At 37.0% G+C, this 19,970-nt stretch overlaps 2 protein-coding genes across 2 annotated transcripts in view; one reads left to right on the top strand and one right to left on the bottom strand.

Moving 5' to 3' along the window:
* LOC135222704 (histone acetyltransferase p300-like) overlaps nucleotides 1–6,030 on the bottom strand; it is a 71,085-nt gene extending 65,055 nt beyond the window's left edge. The window contains 2 exon segments of the mRNA XM_064260890.1: nucleotides 2,603–3,470; nucleotides 5,896–6,030. Coding sequence (XP_064116960.1) covers nucleotides 2,603–3,329 — 727 coding nt within the window. The 5' untranslated portion in view covers nucleotides 3,330–3,470; nucleotides 5,896–6,030.
* Nucleotides 6,031–17,651: 11,621 nt separating this feature from the next.
* LOC135223061 (coiled-coil domain-containing protein 102A-like) lies at nucleotides 17,652–18,449 on the top strand. The gene has a single exon (XM_064261569.1). The coding sequence runs from the start codon at nucleotides 17,652–17,654 to the stop codon at nucleotides 18,447–18,449; it is 798 nt and encodes a 265-aa protein (XP_064117639.1).
* Nucleotides 18,450–19,970: the final 1,521 nt, after the last annotated feature.

The following is a 19,970-nucleotide window of genomic DNA, read 5'->3' as shown; positions in this document are numbered from 1 at the left end:
ACAAACCCACGATCTTTTCTTGTTCCTTCTACTTATGTCACAGAAAAAGCGTCATGGTCTGTCGACGCTATTGAAACTAAAATAATTGCTCTGGCGTGACGACTTCAAGGCGACCAATTGCGCGTGATAGGTTTCATCCAACTGGTTGCGTCGGTGTGCGATCTGCCTTATTATAGTAGTCTGTTAGCTCCTAGGATCATATTGTCGTCCATTAGCAGCTCTTTGAAACTCGAAACCGGTCGGTGATTCCAAAAAAAGGTCAGTTGAGCTCTGGCCCGAAGTCGTTTAGCCTTCACTGGTAATCACTCATCTATGTACTGGCCCAAGCAATAAAAGCGTCATCCAAGAATACGCGTCCAATAATATTATGTTAAAGGCTGGTGTAAAGCCAAGGCATTTCTGGTCTTGAGAGAGAGAACAAAAGCTTCGACGAAATTAAATGAACCCAAATAAAGAGGGAAATTATCAATGGCATTGAAAAGAATATTCGGTCTCCATAGTTCGATAGACAGAATATACCAATGAGGCCATTCAACGCTGAAAGGAAAATCCAGAAGAGATTTGAAAGGAGGAAAACCTCGCAATTGGACTATGAAACAAATGTTAGGAGAGGGTGGGAAGTAAGATGGAAGAAAGAATGTGAATGGAGGAACAGTGAATGAACGAAAGGGATGCCTTAGCGAGTGTAATGGTGGTTGGTACTATAAACTGTTAAATACAAACAGCGGTCGAGCTGCATTTACCCCATGATTAGTGATTCCTGATGTGTGTGAGAGTATGAGTGTGTGTGTGTGTGTGTGTGTGTGTATGTGTTCTGTGTACATTATAATGCCTTTATATCTATAACTTCATTGGGCGTTACCCTTCATATTCTAAGGTAGTATCATCGGACAAGGTTGATATTTGCGTTCATGCGTATATCCTTTTCCACCACAGATCGTCTCGCACGCTGCAAATATCAAAATAACTCGAAACTATCATATCCTACATATATTAGTCTTATGTTTTCCCTTAGTCTTATGTTTTCCCAAACATCTGAAAATAATTAATAGTAAAATGTATATAATGAGGCAATAACAATAATTTTATTTTTATTTTTTTGGTGGGATTAAGTGTGCTTTCTGCTACCATAAGCGCCAGCTCAGAGGTTCTATTCACGGCCCACGGGACGACTCTCATTTGTACAAGTCTCTTGGGGGTACGTAACAACTAGGAAAAATCAGAGGCACACTTTTAGCAGACATTTTTAGTCACCTAGAAAAGGAGGAAAAAATGGACGAAATCAAATCTCCTTTGAACGATCCTAGCTGCCGCAACACGCACCGGATATCAGGCTTGCGTCACATTCCTTTCTATATTTATGATTTCAGTGGCTTACATGTTACATACGACAGGAAGCCTTCGAAAGTTTTTGTGCTTTCAGAGGCAGTAGAGTGATATCAATAATGATAATAAAAAATGAACTGTAAAGAAATGTGTTCAGTAGTCCTCCCCTTCTGAAAACACAGACCACTAGCAGGGTAATAATTTAACTGCTATTCGGTTTGACGTCGGTGCTCCTATATGAAGACTATGCAAGTAAGCGCGGGCATACGCAGCCACTAGTACGATAGTACCACCACCACCATCATCATCATCATTATTATTATTATTATTATTATTATTATTATTATTATTATTATTATTATTATTATTTGCTTTACAGATACCACAGAAGATAAATTGTGAGGAAAGAAATGCAGCTGAGTGGCCGAGGGGCACTTAAAAAAAAAAAAATAAATAAAATAACTGTTAGAATCGTCCAAAACAGCGAGTCGAGCCATTGGTCGAGCCAGGCACAATGAATGTAGGAGGTTGCGTACGGTTCACCGTAGTCTCACTCAGGCCATTTCATCGCATTTTCAAGGACCTTTATTAGAAATCAAAGCAATGGTTCTTCATAGTTATCGTCTGTTCAGTAACACACATCTATTTAGCCCTAAACAACAACCTAATGAGATATGCAAGGTGTTCGTTAACTTCTGCCTCAGTCTTTTCCTCACAAATGTAATTTTCTCCTCTTTTTTACATTTTCCTGCTCACTTACAATTCACAATTTGTCACCTTTTCCTTCTTAGTAAGGCACATGAAAAAAATCCTGTTCTCTCCAGTTATCAACACGTTATTTTCTCGTTATTTTTTTTTTTTTTTTTTTTGCCGCTATATCAATAACACATTTTAACTTTTCTTTCCTGGTCTTCTCTTTTCATGAAAAAGCAGAGGTACAAATGAACGTGAAATAAACAGGAGACGAGAGTAACAATGGCAAACAGTGTTTTCTTTTGTGTGTGTGTGTGTGTGTGTGTGTGTGTGTGTGTGTGAGAGAGAGAGAGAGAGAGAGAGAGAGAGAGAGAGAGAGAGAGAGAGAGAGTTGAAAAATTCATTTTGTTAGGTTCGTTTACAGAAACTCAACATCATATAAACAATCTCTCTCTCTCTCTCTCTCTACAGATAGTTGTTTCAGGAGACAATACTATTACATTCACTATAAATGATGACAAAAACTAAATTTACATTAAAACTTGCAATTAACAATCTAACGGTAATACACGGAAGTACTTACCAATTATTTGCTCTTGTTCAGTTCGGCGGCTACGCTGTGACGTATCTGGCAGATACTGCAGACTGGGTGTCTGCCATTCAAGGACAACCTGCTGCTTTTTGCCATCAATTTTTAGACTCAGATTCGGTAGATGTCCAGAAGAGCTGCGCCTACTTTCGAAGGTTTTTTGCTGGACTTGGTGATTCCGGATACTATCTCGCTCGTTTTCGCTCTCAGGTTTCTCATCTAAGGTTGTTTTAATGTTCGGTAGACTTCCAGATAGGTTTTGCTGACTTCCAACTGGTAATCCCAGGCGTTTGTCAGTAGTTACCTTGCCCAAAGTAGCCTTAATGTGTTCTCCTAGATGGTTTTGGGGATTCCTGGCGTTATGTTGCAAATTCTTACTGGTAATCTGCCAATCCGAAGGAGTATTGATGCTAATTCTTTGTACATGTTCATGGGAGTCATGGGAGGAATGCAGACTTCCACAAATATCTCCTGAACTTGGCATATGCTGATGAATATTTTGGCCATCCTCTGGCGTGCTAGAGATCTCAAACAGGATCAATCTTTTATTTCTAGAACGAGGAGGTAAATTTGACCTCCTGTTTACGCCAGAAGTAGATGGTAAATCATTTCCAGCTGGTTCAGACGAGTTACTGCAGTTTGTACACTTGAACCTTTTCAAAGAATGAAACGGGTGCGATTCGGCCCCATCGGGAGGGGGATCCGGTTTCCTTTTCGCCATTGTCTAGAGTCTAGACTCTAGACAGCTATGATAAATCCATGTGGGAGAATATCTCCTATATTAGCTATCAGCACCTATCTGAACTTCAAGGGTGATGTCTCAATGATAAAAGCTGTCATAATGACGGCCTATTTGTCAGACCTACGAAGGAAAGTTAAAAAAAAATCATGTTCATCTTGTGTCAAGTAGTATGTAAGCAAATTATTTATAACAATGAACTCATATACCAACTTCCTATATTTATTGCATGCACAAATATACTGATTTATTCGGTAACTAAACATGACGCTATGGCCGCGATTCCAAAAAATATATAAGTATTTGTTACCCATACGATTTTGAAAAAGAAAACTTATCTAATTTTCTCAGAAAACGAGAAAACCTTCATTTTCATGGGAACCTTACCTGGAAAGACTCACTTAATCAATTTAACAGTGTAATGGCGTGTAGCCTATTGCAATTAGGCACTGATAACCGGATTCCTCTAAAAAATTGATTACAATTTATTGTTCTGTACCTTCTGGTTTCTCTTATGGATTCCGTCATTCGTACATAAGAGATGCCTTTGCCAACTTGAAGAGGTTACTATGTAGTAACTATGAAAAGGAATAACGTAAAACACATATCCCGTCGTGGAAATAGACAAAATTCTGTTTAAAAGAGATAAAAATGGTACATCTTAAAACATAAAAGCTCTCTACAGCATGAAAACAAATACTATATGAGATACAAAATACATAATTGTCAGATAAAACCTAAATAATAAAGCTAGTGATAAAATTCAATTTAATGCATTCCTTATACAAGCGACTGTAAGATATATATATATATATATATATATATATATATATATATATATATATATTATATATATATATATATATATATCATTCGAGCTACAAATGTCCTTTAATCGCTCTACCTCGGAATTGAATATCATATATGTAACGAAGGTGAATTTTTTAGTTGATCTAATTTCGTGCCCCTCATGGATCGAACCACTCGTCCACTGGACAGTGGTTCGATTCCATGAGGGGACGAAATTATTATCAACTAAAAATTCCCTTCGGTACATATATGAAAATATATCACTTCCGAGGTAGAGCGAATTAGATTATCAAAGGACATTTGTAGCTCGAATGATTTATATGAACTCACGGTGATGTGATATAATATGAATAATTATCACATCACCGTGATTCATATATATATATATATATAATATATATATATATATATATATATATATATATATTCATATCTTACAGTCGCTTGTATAGGAATGATTAAATTGAATTTATCACTAGCTTTATTATTTAGGTTTTATCTGACAATTATGTATTTTGTATCTCATATAGTATTTGTTTTCATGCTGTAGAGAGCTTTTATGTTTTAAGATATACCATTTTTATCTCTTTTATACAGAATTTTGTCTATTTCTACTCAGATTTATACGTTGCTGGTCACAGCAGTCTTAGAGGCCGAAATTTTCCCTGATTGAATGACGCCTCCCTTTATGTATACGTTAAGAATTATTTGTCATTTATCTGTTTATTTACCGATTAATCACACCTTAAGTTACATTTCCTGCCATATTTATTTGCCGTTTGACCACGGTCTATGGAGAAATGTGGTACTGGCGACGGTACCAATACCCTGAGAAGTAAGTAGCCCGCACTAGGACCTCGATACCAAAATTGATTTGTATTTGTTGCTTTCTGTCCACAATTCCTTTCGTCTGAGAATAAGTCGATTGTGTTTATCACCCACACTAGAACTTGGGTACCAAAAATTTCCTCTTAGAGTAAGTATTGACCTCGTCGTGATTATGGTAATGAAAGTTCAATACTTACACTAAGAGGAAATTTTTGGTACGCAAGTTCTAGTGTGGGTGATAAACACAATCGACTTACTCTAAGAGTAAAGGAATTATGATCAGGAAACAATAAATACAAATCAATTTTGGTATCGAGGTCCTAGTGCGGGCTACTTACTTCTCAGGGTATTGGTACCGTCGCCAGTACCACATTTCAAAAGTTCATTCCATAGGCCGTGGTCAAACGGCAAATAAATATGGCAGGAAATGTAACTGAAGGTGCGATTAATCGCTAAATAAACCGATAAATGACAAATAATTCTTAACGTATACACAAAGGGAGGGGTCATTCAATCCGGGAAAATTTCGGCCTCTAAGACTGCTGTGACCAGCAACGTATAAATCTAAGTAACTTAAAATGAGAATATATACACACGAGATCTCTTAAAACGTCTGGAACAGGAATAACGAAATATATTTATCTACGAAATAAACCAGCTCTTCTACGCGTGACGAACTGCTACGGAAATTTAAACTTGAGTCATCGAGTTCCGGTCGACTGTAGTATACTGAGGAAATACAACCTATACACAATGGAGGGCAAGTAGGCAATATTTATTTGACATTTCTTACACAGGAGTTTAAACAAGTAAACAAATGACTGCTTCAACGATTAACACCCGTATATCAAGATTCAGCCATCAGATTCTTTCTATTCTGTAGCTGTTTAATGTCTAAACCTATCCTCACCTTGTGAGCAACTCAAACGAACGTAAGTTGCAGTAGATGACGATGGCTTCAATAATTATCGGCTGAGGATCAGAACTTATAATGTTGCAGAAACTCTTCTTGCCATTCTCTTCCAACTTAGCAGTTTCACTACTTGAAAACGAATGGCCATCCTGAGTCCTGACTCTGAGAAGAAGACAAAACATTACGCCATGTCACGTAATAACGAACTGAAACTTTCGATAGAAGAAGCAATTGTTCCTTATTGAAGGCTCCAGATTCGAAAAAAACAAAAGCATGATTCTAAAACTGTCTTTCAAATTTGTCTGGATAATAAAAATAGCAATATTTTCCGGATTTGACCTAATATAATAAAGAAAAAAAATGCTTTCCATCTGCCATTCAGAGAGAACAGTTGGGGATATTACCGTCGTTTTCTGTGTTAAAGGTAAAAGAAAACGCTTGTGAGTACTAAAATGGTAACAACTGTATTGTTTTATTAATATATATATATATATATATATATATATATATATATATATATATATATATATATATATATATATATATCATATATTATTGTAACCTTAGTCTTTATTTCTTAGTAATATCTTTTTAGTGTCAGTGAAATTTATATTATATTTAGTTTGTTTGCTCTTCACCGGTAGCTTACTTGTTTATTTTGGTGGTTTGACTAATACCTGTTCTTATTTTTCATGATGCTTGTTTGTGGAGAAGCCCTCGTTATACTAAGGGTTGTATGAGACTCCGCGAGGAGTTATAGTCAGTCGTTCTCTGAGCCTTTTTTGAGAAGGTACTGCTGTTGCTGAAAGATTTTACTGTTGCTGTAACTGAAGCATTCTGGAATCTTTTGGATTTTGGAGAGTCGGGACGAGTGAAAGTCTCCCCCCTTCCAGGATTGTATTTTCTTCAGCTCATTTCAGCAACCCTTGGCTTATTAAGCTATCTAGGGGACCTCTCTGTCATCAGGTATGAAGGTATTGCCCCTGCAGTTGGAGTAAAGTGATCACGGCTACGCCACACTGCTACAGTCTTGGCAGGACTTGGTGGAACCCTGTCCTCTGCCACAGCGTTTTTGGGAACCATTCCTTTTCCCAACCACCCTGAATGATTCTCCAGACGTGGAAAGCAGTTTACATAAATTATTTTTGAGGAGTCGTCGGTGTTTAGTGTGTAATTAGGCAGGTTATTCTCTCTTTCGTTGGTCTCCACCTTTCTGGACCCACCCTCTACCCTTTGGTATAATGTATGTGTTGATGACCTGACCTGTCCTTTTAAGTGTGTGTAGTTGTTTTCCTTGTTAGGTATTAAGTGTGAGTGTTAATTATTTATTGCATTTATGAGGTTCAGGTGTCATTTGTCTGTAATTTGTGTATTAAAATTAAGGGTTTTATTAAGAGTATTTTCTTTGACCCCTTGAATTGAGTTTGTACACCTTTATTATGAATATTTTTCCACCTTTTGTGGACTAAGTATTGGTTTTTGTGAATACATATAAACGTTTTGGTAAGTGTGATTATTGTGGTGGATACCAAGCCATCACAATATATATATATATATATGTACGTATACATTACACGCATGCACGCACACTCACACATACGCACACACCATATATATATATATATATGCGGTAAGGGTTTTATGGAGACCTGTTTCATATGGGCGTTTATTTAATGCAACGTTTCAGGGACCAGCCCCATTTTCAAGCTGAAAATTACAATAATAAATAAAATTAAAATAATTACTCATCTAAAAAATATACAATTACAATACTTAAAGCATATTAAAAGAACACCAACTAAACGCAAGTACCATTTCCAGTAGAGGAAGGAAGACGAGTGACTAAAAAACAAAAACAAAAGACGAAGGCAATCTCTGTTGTTTACGCCAGGTACAGAGGGGTGGAGGCAGTTTGGTTGTTCAGTTTTGGAACAATCGTCTTTATAAAGAGCGATTCGAAGACCGCTAGCTGCTGCGGAGAAGACGCTTTTGAAAGGATCTTAAAGTTTTTATATTCAATATTGACTCTGCATTTCTTTGTGTGGTCACGGATGCTGGAAAATTCAGGAGATGATAATTTGACTCCAGTACGGAAACTCACCCCCCTATGGCAATCTATTCGGACCTTAAGAAGTCTTCTTGAGGCTACGATATATTTTCCTAGATCACATCTAGGACAAGTATGTAAATAGACAATATTAGATACTGTTTTGTCGTCATTATTTGGGTCTGCTTTAGTTATATGACCATAAAACGACAATTCTTCACTCTTACCTGTAGGTAGAGGGAAAGATGGTGTTTTAGTATTGGATGTAATATTCCATTTCTCGTCGCCGAGGTTCCGGGATGAAGGGCGATAATAAAGCAATATTTTCTTGCTGGTGTTTATTGGCTAACTACATTGAAGAAGGCGGGTAGTTGAATATACAAAATACAATAAGCGTATATAATAGAATCATAACAAACATATGAGCATCGAAGCTCGATACACAATAAGGAATCATATCCTGCATACATGAGGTAGAATTTATAAGATCGAAGCCTGTGTCGGACTCGATACTAACACAACATAATAATTGTTATACTTATAACATTTACACTTATGCAACATAGTGCAATAGCTTTGAACTGAACGTGTCGCGGAGCTAAGATTTCCGCGCTCGTTAACATAACGTCTTGCATACATAACAGTCTCCTCCCCCTTTACCTGTGACTAAGAAACAACTGTTCCTCACATTTACAAATCTATCTTTCAGGAGGTTTTCCTCTACTCATTCTGTTAGGGAGTACTATAGGTGTGTTCTGAGCTGTTGCATGATTTTGACTCTTGGTGAGCAGTTGCACATCTGAGTTATTTAAGTTTGAGGTATTTGAAACTTGTACTTCTGTATGATTTGTACTAAATGACTGCAACTGATCAACATGACGTTTTACAATCTTTCCACCGACATTAACATCATAATGTAAATTACCTATCTTCCTGACAATTTCTCCTTGTACCCATTTTTCTGGTGTATTGTATGACCTTACCATGACATAACCTGAAGGAGCGAAATGTCTTACATAGGGAAGTTTTTTTTACTTGATCATAACCTTTCTGTTCTACTGACTCTGCAAGCTTGGATACATTAGATCTAACTTATTCCTGATCCTCCTCCCCATCAACAAATAAGATGGTGTTACACCCGTAGTATTATGCACGGTTGTTCTATAGGATAATAGGAACTTTGCAATGTGAGATGCTACATTACCAGAATTTGCTTGTCTACACTTCATATTATGTTTGAAAGTTTGAACAAATCATTTCTGCTTCACCATTCGTGGATGGATGATAAGTTGCTGATAATGTATGTGTATACCATTTACATTCAGAAATTCCTTAAACTCCTGTGAAGTAAACTGTGGGCCATTGTCTGTCACTATTCTTCTGGCAAACCATGCGTTGCAAAGATTTGCATGAGTGATTTTATAGTTGCTACGATGAAGTTGTTTGCATTGGTATAACTTCTGGCCACTTACTATATGCATCTACTAATATTAGATATGAGTATCCTAAAAATGGACCTGCAAAATCTACTGTATACGTTGCCACGGGTATCTGGGTAATTCCCATGGGTGCATTCGTGTTGGGTTTGGATTGTTTTGTTGTAATGCACAATTCATACACTTCTTAACCGAATTTTCAATGTCCCTATCAACACCTGCCACCAAACATAAGTTCTAGCAATTGACTTTGATCTGACAATACCTTGGTGGTCTGCATGTATTTCTGATAGAACTCTATTTCTTATGCATTTGGAATCACTACTCTTGATCCTCTCAAAATACTTCTTGTGCTACATCAATTCATTCCAAATTTCTTTGTAAGGTTTACAATTGGCATCTTCTTCACAAATATCTCTGCCGGTTATTAGACTCTGCATTATTTTTGAAAGTAATGGGTCTTTTTTTGTACCTTGTGCTATTTCCTTAGCTGTAATAGGTAAATTATATGCAGAAATCAAAGAATACTTTCCTCATATTGTTCTGGTGCTTTGTCTACAGGCAATCTCGACAAAGCTTCTGCATTACTCATCTTAGATGTTGGTCTATATTCTATGTTGTAATCATATGCCGCTAATATGATTGCCCAACGTTGTAGTCGTGCAGCTACTAACGTCGGTAAACTTGCCTTTGGACCTAAAATCATCAATAAAGGTTTGTGGTCTGTAACTAATGTGAACCTTTTCCTGCCATACAGATACATATGGAACTTTTTCACTCCATACACTAGTGCTAATGCTTCCTTTTCTATTTGTGAGTAATTTCTCTCTGCTTTGTTCAATACCCTAGAGGCAAAAGCTATTGGTTTTTCTGTACCATCTGGCATTACATGTGCTAGTACTGCACCTAATCCTATGTTTGAGGCGTCACAAACCAACTTTACTGCAAATCCATTTGATAATGTACTAAGAATGTGGGTGATGTCACTTCTGCTTTGATTCTTTCAAAAGAATTTTGACATTCCTTTGTCCAATTCCATTTTACATCTTTGTTCAGCAATTGTACAATGGGTGTGCAATTGTTGATAGTTTTGAATGAAACTACCATAGAATGTTACTAAACCTAGAAATGATTGCAATTCCTTGACATTTTCTGGTAACTTTGCTGACTGCACTGCATTTACCTTATCTTGAGTCTTATGAATACCTTTACCATTTACAATAAAGCCTAAATACTCAACCGAGTCAACCTCTAAAATACATTTACTCTGGTTGACCTTGATATTGTGTTTCTTTTAGTTTCTTTAGAACTGCACGTAACCTTTCTCTATGCGCTTTTTTGTTTTTGCCAGCGACTAATATGTCATCAATGAAAATGAATACTCCTGACATAACTGCAAATATTTTGTCCATTGTTTGCTGCCATATTGCTGGACTGCTAGCAACACCATAGGGAAGCTTTTTGGACGATACAGCCCTAAATGTGTGTTTACAGTACATAGCTTTTTGGGAATTTTCATCCATGGATAGTTTGTTGAAATGCTTGTCTAAGATCTATCTTAGAAAATACTGAGCATCCTGACAAAGTTGCGAACATATCTTAAGGATTTGGCAATGGATGTTGTGCTACTTGCAATTGTGGATTTAATGTCACCTTGTAATCTCCACATAACCTAACTTGACCATTGCCCTTACAATTGGAACTAAAGGGTGTAGACCAATCTGAATAATCTACCTTTTCCATGAACCTTCACTTTCTAACCTTCTAATTTCAGTTTCCACAGCTGTTTTCAATGCATATGGAACTGGTCTTGGAGCAGAAAATCTAGGAGTAGCATTCTCCTTTAAAACTAAGACTGCTTGTGCATTCTTTACTGTTCCTACTCTGTCTTCAAATACTTCTTTGTAATCTGATAGAAGATTAGTTAATGAAATTTCTTCTGCTGGTTCTTGTTTTGTACCTGTAACCCTTAGAATACTAGGCCAATCTAATTTTATGCATCTTAACCAATCTAATCCTAATAATGTCTGTCCTTGACCCTTGACTACTGTCAATGGTAACTTACCTATCTCTTGATCTTTGTATTGACTTTCACTTGTGATGAACCACTACTTCTATGTTTGTACCATTATAAACTTTTGAGCACTTTGTCTGAAGGTCTTATCACTAGGTTAGGTATCGTTTGTGCTACTCTTTCAGAAATTATTGTCACATCTGCAGCTGTGTCTATTTGCATGGGTGTGAGTTTCCCATTTATTTCTATTTGAGCCATAAGACGTTCTTTTGAGTCTTTGTTCACGGAATTAATGTGAAATGCAAATTGTTCTACTTCTGTGGTCTTATGTACACTTTCTTCATTTGAGCTAGAGCAGTCATTTGAATTTAACGGTTCTATTGATTTGTTTTGTGGTCTTTTGCTTAGCAAATTTACACTGACTTGTTAAATTAAATGACCACGCTTCCTGCAGTTATTGCACGTCTGACCTGACGCTGGGCACTTATCCCAATCATTGCTATAATGATCTTGTTTACCACATCTAAAGCACGATTTCTTTTGAGGTTTTTGTGTCCCTATGTGACTTTGACTTTTCTGTGAGTATGCATTAGGTTTAACCTTGTTATACTTGGATATACCTGGGCTAGGCTTACTCGTTTCATTTGTTTGCCCTTTCTTTGCATGTTGGTAACTCCTTTTATAGGCTACATGATTCACCTGGCTACTGTTGTTATTATGAGTCTTACCTACAATGACATTGGACTGGTAATTAGCTGTTTCTATTGCTCTTGCTATTTCAGAACTTTTTTGCAAAATTAACTTCTTTTCTTGCAGCAACTTCTTTCTAAGCTCTTGCGAGTTACTCCTTACTATAATTTGTTCTATTAACCTGTCTTCTAGATCTCCAAATTCACAAGTTGAAGCTAATTTCTTTAACTTGGTTACAAAAGAATCTATTGTCTCACCTGATTCTGTGATGCTTCTATGAACTGATAACGTTTCAAAGTATTTATTTGCTTGAGGAGCAAAATAATTTGTGAGCCCTTCAATTGCGTCCTGCAATGAATCACCTGTTAGATTCAAAGTATTGAATACTTCCTGAACTTCTAAACCTGCAGTATGAAGTACAAACCTTCTGCTGCTTTTCGTTTATTTCCCTAGTGCTTCTAAATAAATTTGGAAGCTGCCTATCCACTTTTCCATCTTGTACCCACTGATTAAGGATCATCACCGATGCTAAAGCTGTCTAACTTTTGGACATCTATCGGCATTTTTTGCTGTGATACTAAGAAGTTTAGTAGGCTAGGCTAGGAATTTGGAAGTTTTCTTTTTCTTTCTACCTTGTAGGCTACTCTTGCATAGACATACCTGTTGCACTTTTACTCTCAAAACCAACCCTTTTTTTTGTGTTAACGCTCCTGACTTGGCACAGCGCTGCTTGGTTTGAGTGTGATGAAGGCATCTAGGTAGAGATTCTTCGTTTTCGGGTAGACTTCATCCGTTTGGGGTCGTCGTCTTCCGCTTCTTGGCTAGGAGATTAGGCGTAGGCTATAGGCTCCATTTGGCTGCAACGAGTTCGTCACCTGCGTCGCCAATGTTTTGTCGTCATTATTTTGGGTCTGCTTTAGTTATATGACCATACGACAATTCTTCACTCTTACCTGTAGGTTAGAGGGAAAGATGGTGTTTTAGTAATTGGATGTAATATTCCTTTCTCGTCGCCAATGTGTTTTTGTCGTCATTATTTTGGTCTGCTTTAGTTATATGACCCATACGACAATTCTTCACTCTTACCTGTAGGTAGAGGGAAAGATGGTAGTAGGATGTAATATTCCATTTCTCGTCGCCGAGGTTTCCGGGATGAAGGGCGATAATAAAGCAATATTTTCTTGCTGTTGGTTTATTGGCTAAAACTACATTGAAGAAGGCGGGTAGTTGAATATACAAAATACAATAAGCGTATATAATAGAATCATAACAAACATATGAGCATCGAAGCTCGATACACAATAAGGATCATATCCTGCATACATGAGGTAGAATTTATAAGATCGAAGCCTCTGTGTCGGACTCGATACTACACAATAATAATTGGTTTATACTTATAACATTTACACATTATGCAACATAGTGCAATAGCTTTGAACTGAACGTGTCTGCGGAGCTAAGATTTCCCGCGCTCGTTACATAACGTCTTGCATACATAACAGATACCATGAGAGGGTTTAAAACTTGTCTTATATTTAAAAATTGATCCAATTGTCAATGGGTTTGTTGGGATCAGCTGACATTTTATGGCCGACAGTAAGTTCTAATAATCTGTTGCATTTTGACATAGAATTTCGAATTGATTAAAAATGGAACACTGGCATAGAACGGCATCCTAGGTACAGTCTGAATAGCATTGCTAGGTACAAGTTTCATATTCATAAATTTGTGAAGGCATTTATAAAATAAACTACTGGGATAACAGTTATCAGTAAAATATTTCTTTAAAAAGGTGACCTCATTGTGGAATTCAGACCATCCAGAAGAAAGGGAAACAGCCCCGTGGAAAAGAGTAAAAAGAGAGTTTATCTTAAAATTGAAATTACAGAAACTAGAATTTGTGCCCAAACCTGTGAAACGTCTTCTTTCTGAAAATCAACGTGTAAAATCCTGAATTATTACGGGACACTTCTATATCCAAAAATGGTACTTGCGTTTAGTTGGTGTTCTTTTAATATGCGTTAATTGTATGTTTTTTTAGATGAGTAATTATTTTAAGTTTATTTTATTATTGTAATTTTCAGCTTGAAAATGGGGCTGGTCCCTGAAACGTTGCATTAAATAAACGCCCATATGAAACAGATGTCTCCATTTAAACCCTTACCGCCATGTATCCTGTCTGAGGCTTCCCCTTTGGTTTATATATATATATATATATATATATATATATATATATATCATATATATATATATGTATGTATAACTGAATCACGAAAGTTGGGAACGTGATAAATCCATAAATAAAGATAAATGCCACGAAGGAAAAATAAACGAAGGAGGTCTGCAAGATCTTTCGAGTTTAAAAGTCCTTTACTGAGTAAAGGACTTTTAAAGTCGAAAGATCTTGCAGACCTCCTTCGTTTATTTTTCCTTCGTGGCATTTATCTTTATATATATTTTTATATATATATATATATATATAACATATATATATATATATATATATATATATATATATATAATATAATATATATAATATATGTATATATATATATATATATATATATATATATATATATATATATATATATATATATATAGTGTGTGTATATTACTTTCAAACGTTTTGAACACAACCATGCATATCTGTAACCTTAAAAACGGTCTTTTTCTCAAAAGTTCCGGAGCATGCCATTATCAATCATTTATAATAAATCATTGTAATGTTACTCGTGTCAAAAAACATATTTCCTAGATCTAATTAATACCTAGATGGAAACCCAGCGAGTTCTGTTTTGTAAAAATCATTGCCAATGTATTTTTACTCTCGTAAGGAAGTGTTTCCTTCGTTAAATATATTGTTGCACTATTTTTTAATATAAAGAAGATTTTCTCTTGCGTCAAAATAATCCAAAGTCAAACTATGATTCTGCACTTATTGATTCAGCCTTTTAAAAAATAGCTTTTTTAACGTGTAGAATGTTTTGCATTAGGTAAAAATTTGCCAAAATTATGATTCTGTACGCATTGCTCTAGGAATTTTCACAATAAAATTTTCTTAACATATAGAAGATTTTGTATTGCGTCAAAATTAGATAAAATACAACTATGCATCTTAAAGGCCGCCACTAACGTCCAGTTATACCTGCGCAGTCGGCCTGTGCAGGCAAAACTGCACCCAGTAACGTTCAGTTTTGCCTGAGGTATAGCTGAATGTTAATGGGTTCAATTTTAATTGAACAAGCCGACTGCGCGGGCATAACTACTCCGGTATAACTGACTGCTGGTGGCGGCCTTTACGTACAATTTCAACAAATCTAACAATGAGAATATTGCCTCCTTTTCAGGCTGCGTTTATTGTTGTCATCATTGGATTTTTAGCAGCGACTGTGTCTCTGGGTTTGGAGCAAATCACCTTCCGCATCTCGTAACCTCGTGACGTCACGCCTCAGGAGTAGTATCGTACAGGTTCTAGGAACTGAACTGGAATCTGAACGCTTCTGAGAATTTCAAATGACTTAGTACTTACAAAGTGAGAATATACTATATTAGATTCACATCAACCATGTATTTGATGTCTGGGCCAGTCCTTTACGACGCTCCTGATTGGCTGTTGATTAGCCAATCACAGGGCTGTGATTGGCTTATCAACAGGCAATCAGGAGCGTCTTAAGGGACTGGCCTAGACATCAAATGCAAGATTGATGTGAATCTACTATAGCCTATATAATGGAGCTAAAATTTGTATAGATGGAATATTTTGGTCGATTTATATTAGAACCTGATCTGACACTTATTAAGTGAAAATGCCCCAGCTAATATTTATAAAGGAAAAAATAGAGGGGTCAATTTATACTTAAGACTGAGCTAATATTTATAAAATAGAAACGTTTTGCCATTTTACACTGAAACCTAGGCTGATACTTATAAAATAAAGATGTATTGGACAATTTATACTTAAAATTGAGCTAATACTTATATTGTGAAAATATATTGGTCAATTTACAGTATACCCTAAGCTAATACTAATAACGAGGAAATATGTTTTTCAATTCGCATTTGAAACCAAGTTAATACTTTTAAATTAAAAATGTATGAACCAAATTACACTGAAATAAAGAGAATACTTATAAAGTTGTAATATATTGGAAAACGTATTCTAAAACATGAACTAATAGGCTACTTATAAAGTGAAAGTATATTGCAGGTAGTACTTATAAGGATGAAATAAACTGGCCAATTTATGCTAAATCCTGAGCTTATACCTTTAAAGTGAAAATGTATTAGCCCATTTTAAGCTAAAACCAGAGTCAACAGGCCACTTATAAAATTGTGTAAATTTAGGGACATACAGATTACTTAATTTAAAAGATGAATTTGAGTTGACGGGATTTATTAATATAAAATATAATTATTTTTATTGAAATGGTAAAAAGTATTTAAAATATATCTCTATGTCTCTGTGGTAGTAGTATAACAGAATTCAATCCACTTTGTTGCTCTTTCTTCTTGCAGTTTGGTGATCTTTTCTGCTGATTCTTCCATTCGTCGTCGGAGGCATTTTTCCACCTCGTTCCAACTCGACCGTGCCCGGCCATTATATTTAATACTTCTAGGGCACAATTTTTCACGGATAAACATTCATTGAATAGAATGGCTTTTTCACTGTTAACCAGCTTTTTTGAAATTGCTTCATATTTTCTAATATATATCAGAAATATGAAGCAATTTCAAAAAAGCTGGTTAACAGTGAAAAAGCCATTCTATTCAATGAATGTTGTATCCGTGAAAAATTAAAAAAATTGTGCCCTAGAAGTAATATATATATATATATATATATATATATATATATATATATAATATATATATATATATATATATATAGTGATGTGTGTGCAGGAGCGCGCTTGTGTGTGAGTATGTGTGTGAAGACTGGCTCCAGGATCTTCAGAAGTCCCTGGGGACTGACATAGAAGATGCGGAAGCAGCTCCCGTGGAAGCACTTGAGCCCTTGACTCCGGAATCCAGACACCTCTACTGCGTCCGGGGATCAGCAAACATTCGAAGACAGGATCGGCTCCGGCGGAACCAGAAATGACTCCTGAAATAGAATCCAGACACGTCACGTGGGATTTTTGGAAAATAACGATAAGGCAAATAGAGTTGATTTGTAACGAACAAAGATGTTTCTTAGTTTGCTTACAGTTGTGCTTGCACAGTGCTTTAACTCCATGCTTCAAGTCCCCCGAGTGATTACATTGTTTGCCATTATTGTTATGCTATTCACTGGCGTATTTATACTTCGTGGATTTAGCATTAAAATGGTTCAGTTCTTTGTCGATTTCATGGCCTCGGACAGCCCTGCCTGTCTTGATGAGGCTGGAAATCAGGAGGACGAAAATTGATCAACTCTGGCTTTGAACAAGACCAATTTTGTTTTCGGATAACAAAGTAAGTTATACGGACGTTTTTCCCAGGAATGAAGAAGGCGATCATCCAGATAGTGAAGAAGAAACAAGGAATTTGGATATAAGTCGGAATTTTGTTTAGGAAGTACTTAAGGAAAATGAAAAATCTTTTCTTCAGGTTTGAGAAAGAGAGATTAGAAAAGGATCAGCTGATCGACGAATTACTGGACAAGGTAGAGGGCCTGACCGTAGCAGGACTGCAGATGGAAGAACACATCAGAAACCTTGAACGACTGAACAAAGAAAATGAAAGAAAAATCAGTTCAATGTCCGAAGAGATGCAGCTGAAAAACGAAATGATTGAAAAGGCGAAGGTTACAGAAGTCCAAAGGAAGGAAAACGAGGAGAGAGACCAGATGCTAATTATTTTGGAAAACACGGTCGCAGTTCTCTCGATGGAGAAGGACACTTTGCATCGAGATCTACAGCAAAACGATAAAAGCCGAGAAGAAATGCAAATGAAAATGAACAAGCTGAATCAGGACCTGGAAGGATTTCGAAAAGAGAATGGAAGGAAAGAGAAAAACATAGAAAAGCTGAAGAGGGAGAACGAGAACAAGACCTTGAAGATGAAAGGTTTAGAGGACGAGTTACAAGTCCTCACCATTCAGACACAGATGGCCCGCGAAAATTTAAAAGAGCTCGACCAATGTAAAAGAGAATTAGCTGAAAAAAACAAGGAACTAGAAAAGCTGAGAGAACAGAACTGGCAGAAGGATAGCAAGATCCTTCGACTGGAAAATGAATGCACCCAGAAACAATTGGAAGTCAGCGGTTTACTGAAAGAATCTAAATCTGTTGTAGCAGAACAACCGACGGCAAATGGAAAGATGAATGACCTGATTAGAAGGAAAGTTCAACTTGGATTCGATCCTGCTGAAACGAAGGAGCACTAGAGTACCATGGGTTTTTTTTGTTTTGAGAGATGGAAGCATTATTGGAAACCGTAAGACGCCAAGAAGAGATCTTGGCGCAGGATACGAAGATCAGCTGCTTAGGAAATGTCAAAATCCTTAATGGATCAAAGAATCATAAAGAAAAGGAAGTTTCCAGAAGAGAGAGGACGATAAGGACAGCTGAAGAAACAAAGGCTTCGGATGAAACTCGGTGTCTGAGGAAGCCCCAGATCAACTGCAGAGCCCTCTACCGACGAATGGACAGCATCGAGGAAGAACTTTGCCAAATCAAAGGATTGCAACGACCTTCAGCTAGCACCAAGAGGTACTCAAAGGTCTCGAATAAAACTCCAGCAATTGAGAAGCCTCTAAACAGAGAAGAATTGCACCAGAAAATGGGGCTGATATCTGCAGCCAACCTCCAACGACTGGAGCGAGAAGCTAAAATGGTCCGAGAGCTCTACAAGATAAACGCCGTCACGTAAAGGGTGCAAGTGAAGGAACCTCTGCATTTTTAGGAGAACTGTAGTTTATTTGCAGAGGATAGAAGGCAGGAAATCTTAGATGTTGAGAATAGGAAGACACTAAAGTTTGTGATGGAAATCCTTCCTGGATATGGTTGTGGAAGCAGCTCTGAGTGATCGAGAGACTACAGCGGATTGTGGCCTGGCGATAAGTGCCCGAAGACTGGATTGTTGTGCATCCCATGTCCAACACTGAGCTGTGGTGCAACTACTCTCTTTCCTGCTGCATGATACCCTTGGAATAGGGTATCAAAACCCAATCTCATATGGGTAGTAGGCAACCACTGGCGCGGCGTAAGAACCCGTAAGTTTCATGCCTACTACTTCGTATGTGAATTGGATTATGCATTGCAGATTGCATCCCAGTTTTTGCATATACTACTGTGGCAACCTCTGGCGTGGCGTAAAAACCCGTAAGTTCAATGCCTTTTATATATGCAAAATATGGGCTAAGCAATGCATAATGGATCAAATACTAGCATATACTGGCAGAGAGCAACCACTGGCGCGGCGTAAAAACCCGTAGTTTCATGCCTTTTACATATGCAAAGTGTTTTGATCCCAGTGTGGCAGGGCACTAAGAACATCGAAGGGCATCGCCAGGAGTCACTGTATTTCGTTTTCGAGAACAGGAAGACGCTGAAGTTTGTGATGGAAATCCTTCCTGGATATGGTTGTGGAAGCAGTTCTGCACGATCGAGAGAGTACAGTGGATTGTGGCCTGGCAGTAAGAGCCCAAGACTGGATTGTTGTGCACCCCATGTCCAAACATTGGACTGTGGTGTTATCCGCTCTCTCTGCTGCCACATGATACCCATGGAATAGGGTATCAAAACCCAATCTCATATGGGTAGTAGGCAACCACTGGCGCGGCGTAAGAACCCGTAAGTTTCATGCCTACTACTTCATACGTGAATTGGATTATGCATTGTAAATTGCATTCCCATTTTTTGCATTATACTACTGTGGCAACCTCTTGGTCTGGCGTGGCGTAAAA

This window comes from Macrobrachium nipponense, chromosome 8, assembly GCF_015104395.2.
Source record: "Macrobrachium nipponense isolate FS-2020 chromosome 8, ASM1510439v2, whole genome shotgun sequence".
Classification (NCBI taxonomy): domain Eukaryota; kingdom Metazoa; phylum Arthropoda; class Malacostraca; order Decapoda; family Palaemonidae; genus Macrobrachium; species Macrobrachium nipponense.
This window is presented reverse-complemented; position numbering and strand designations above follow the sequence as displayed.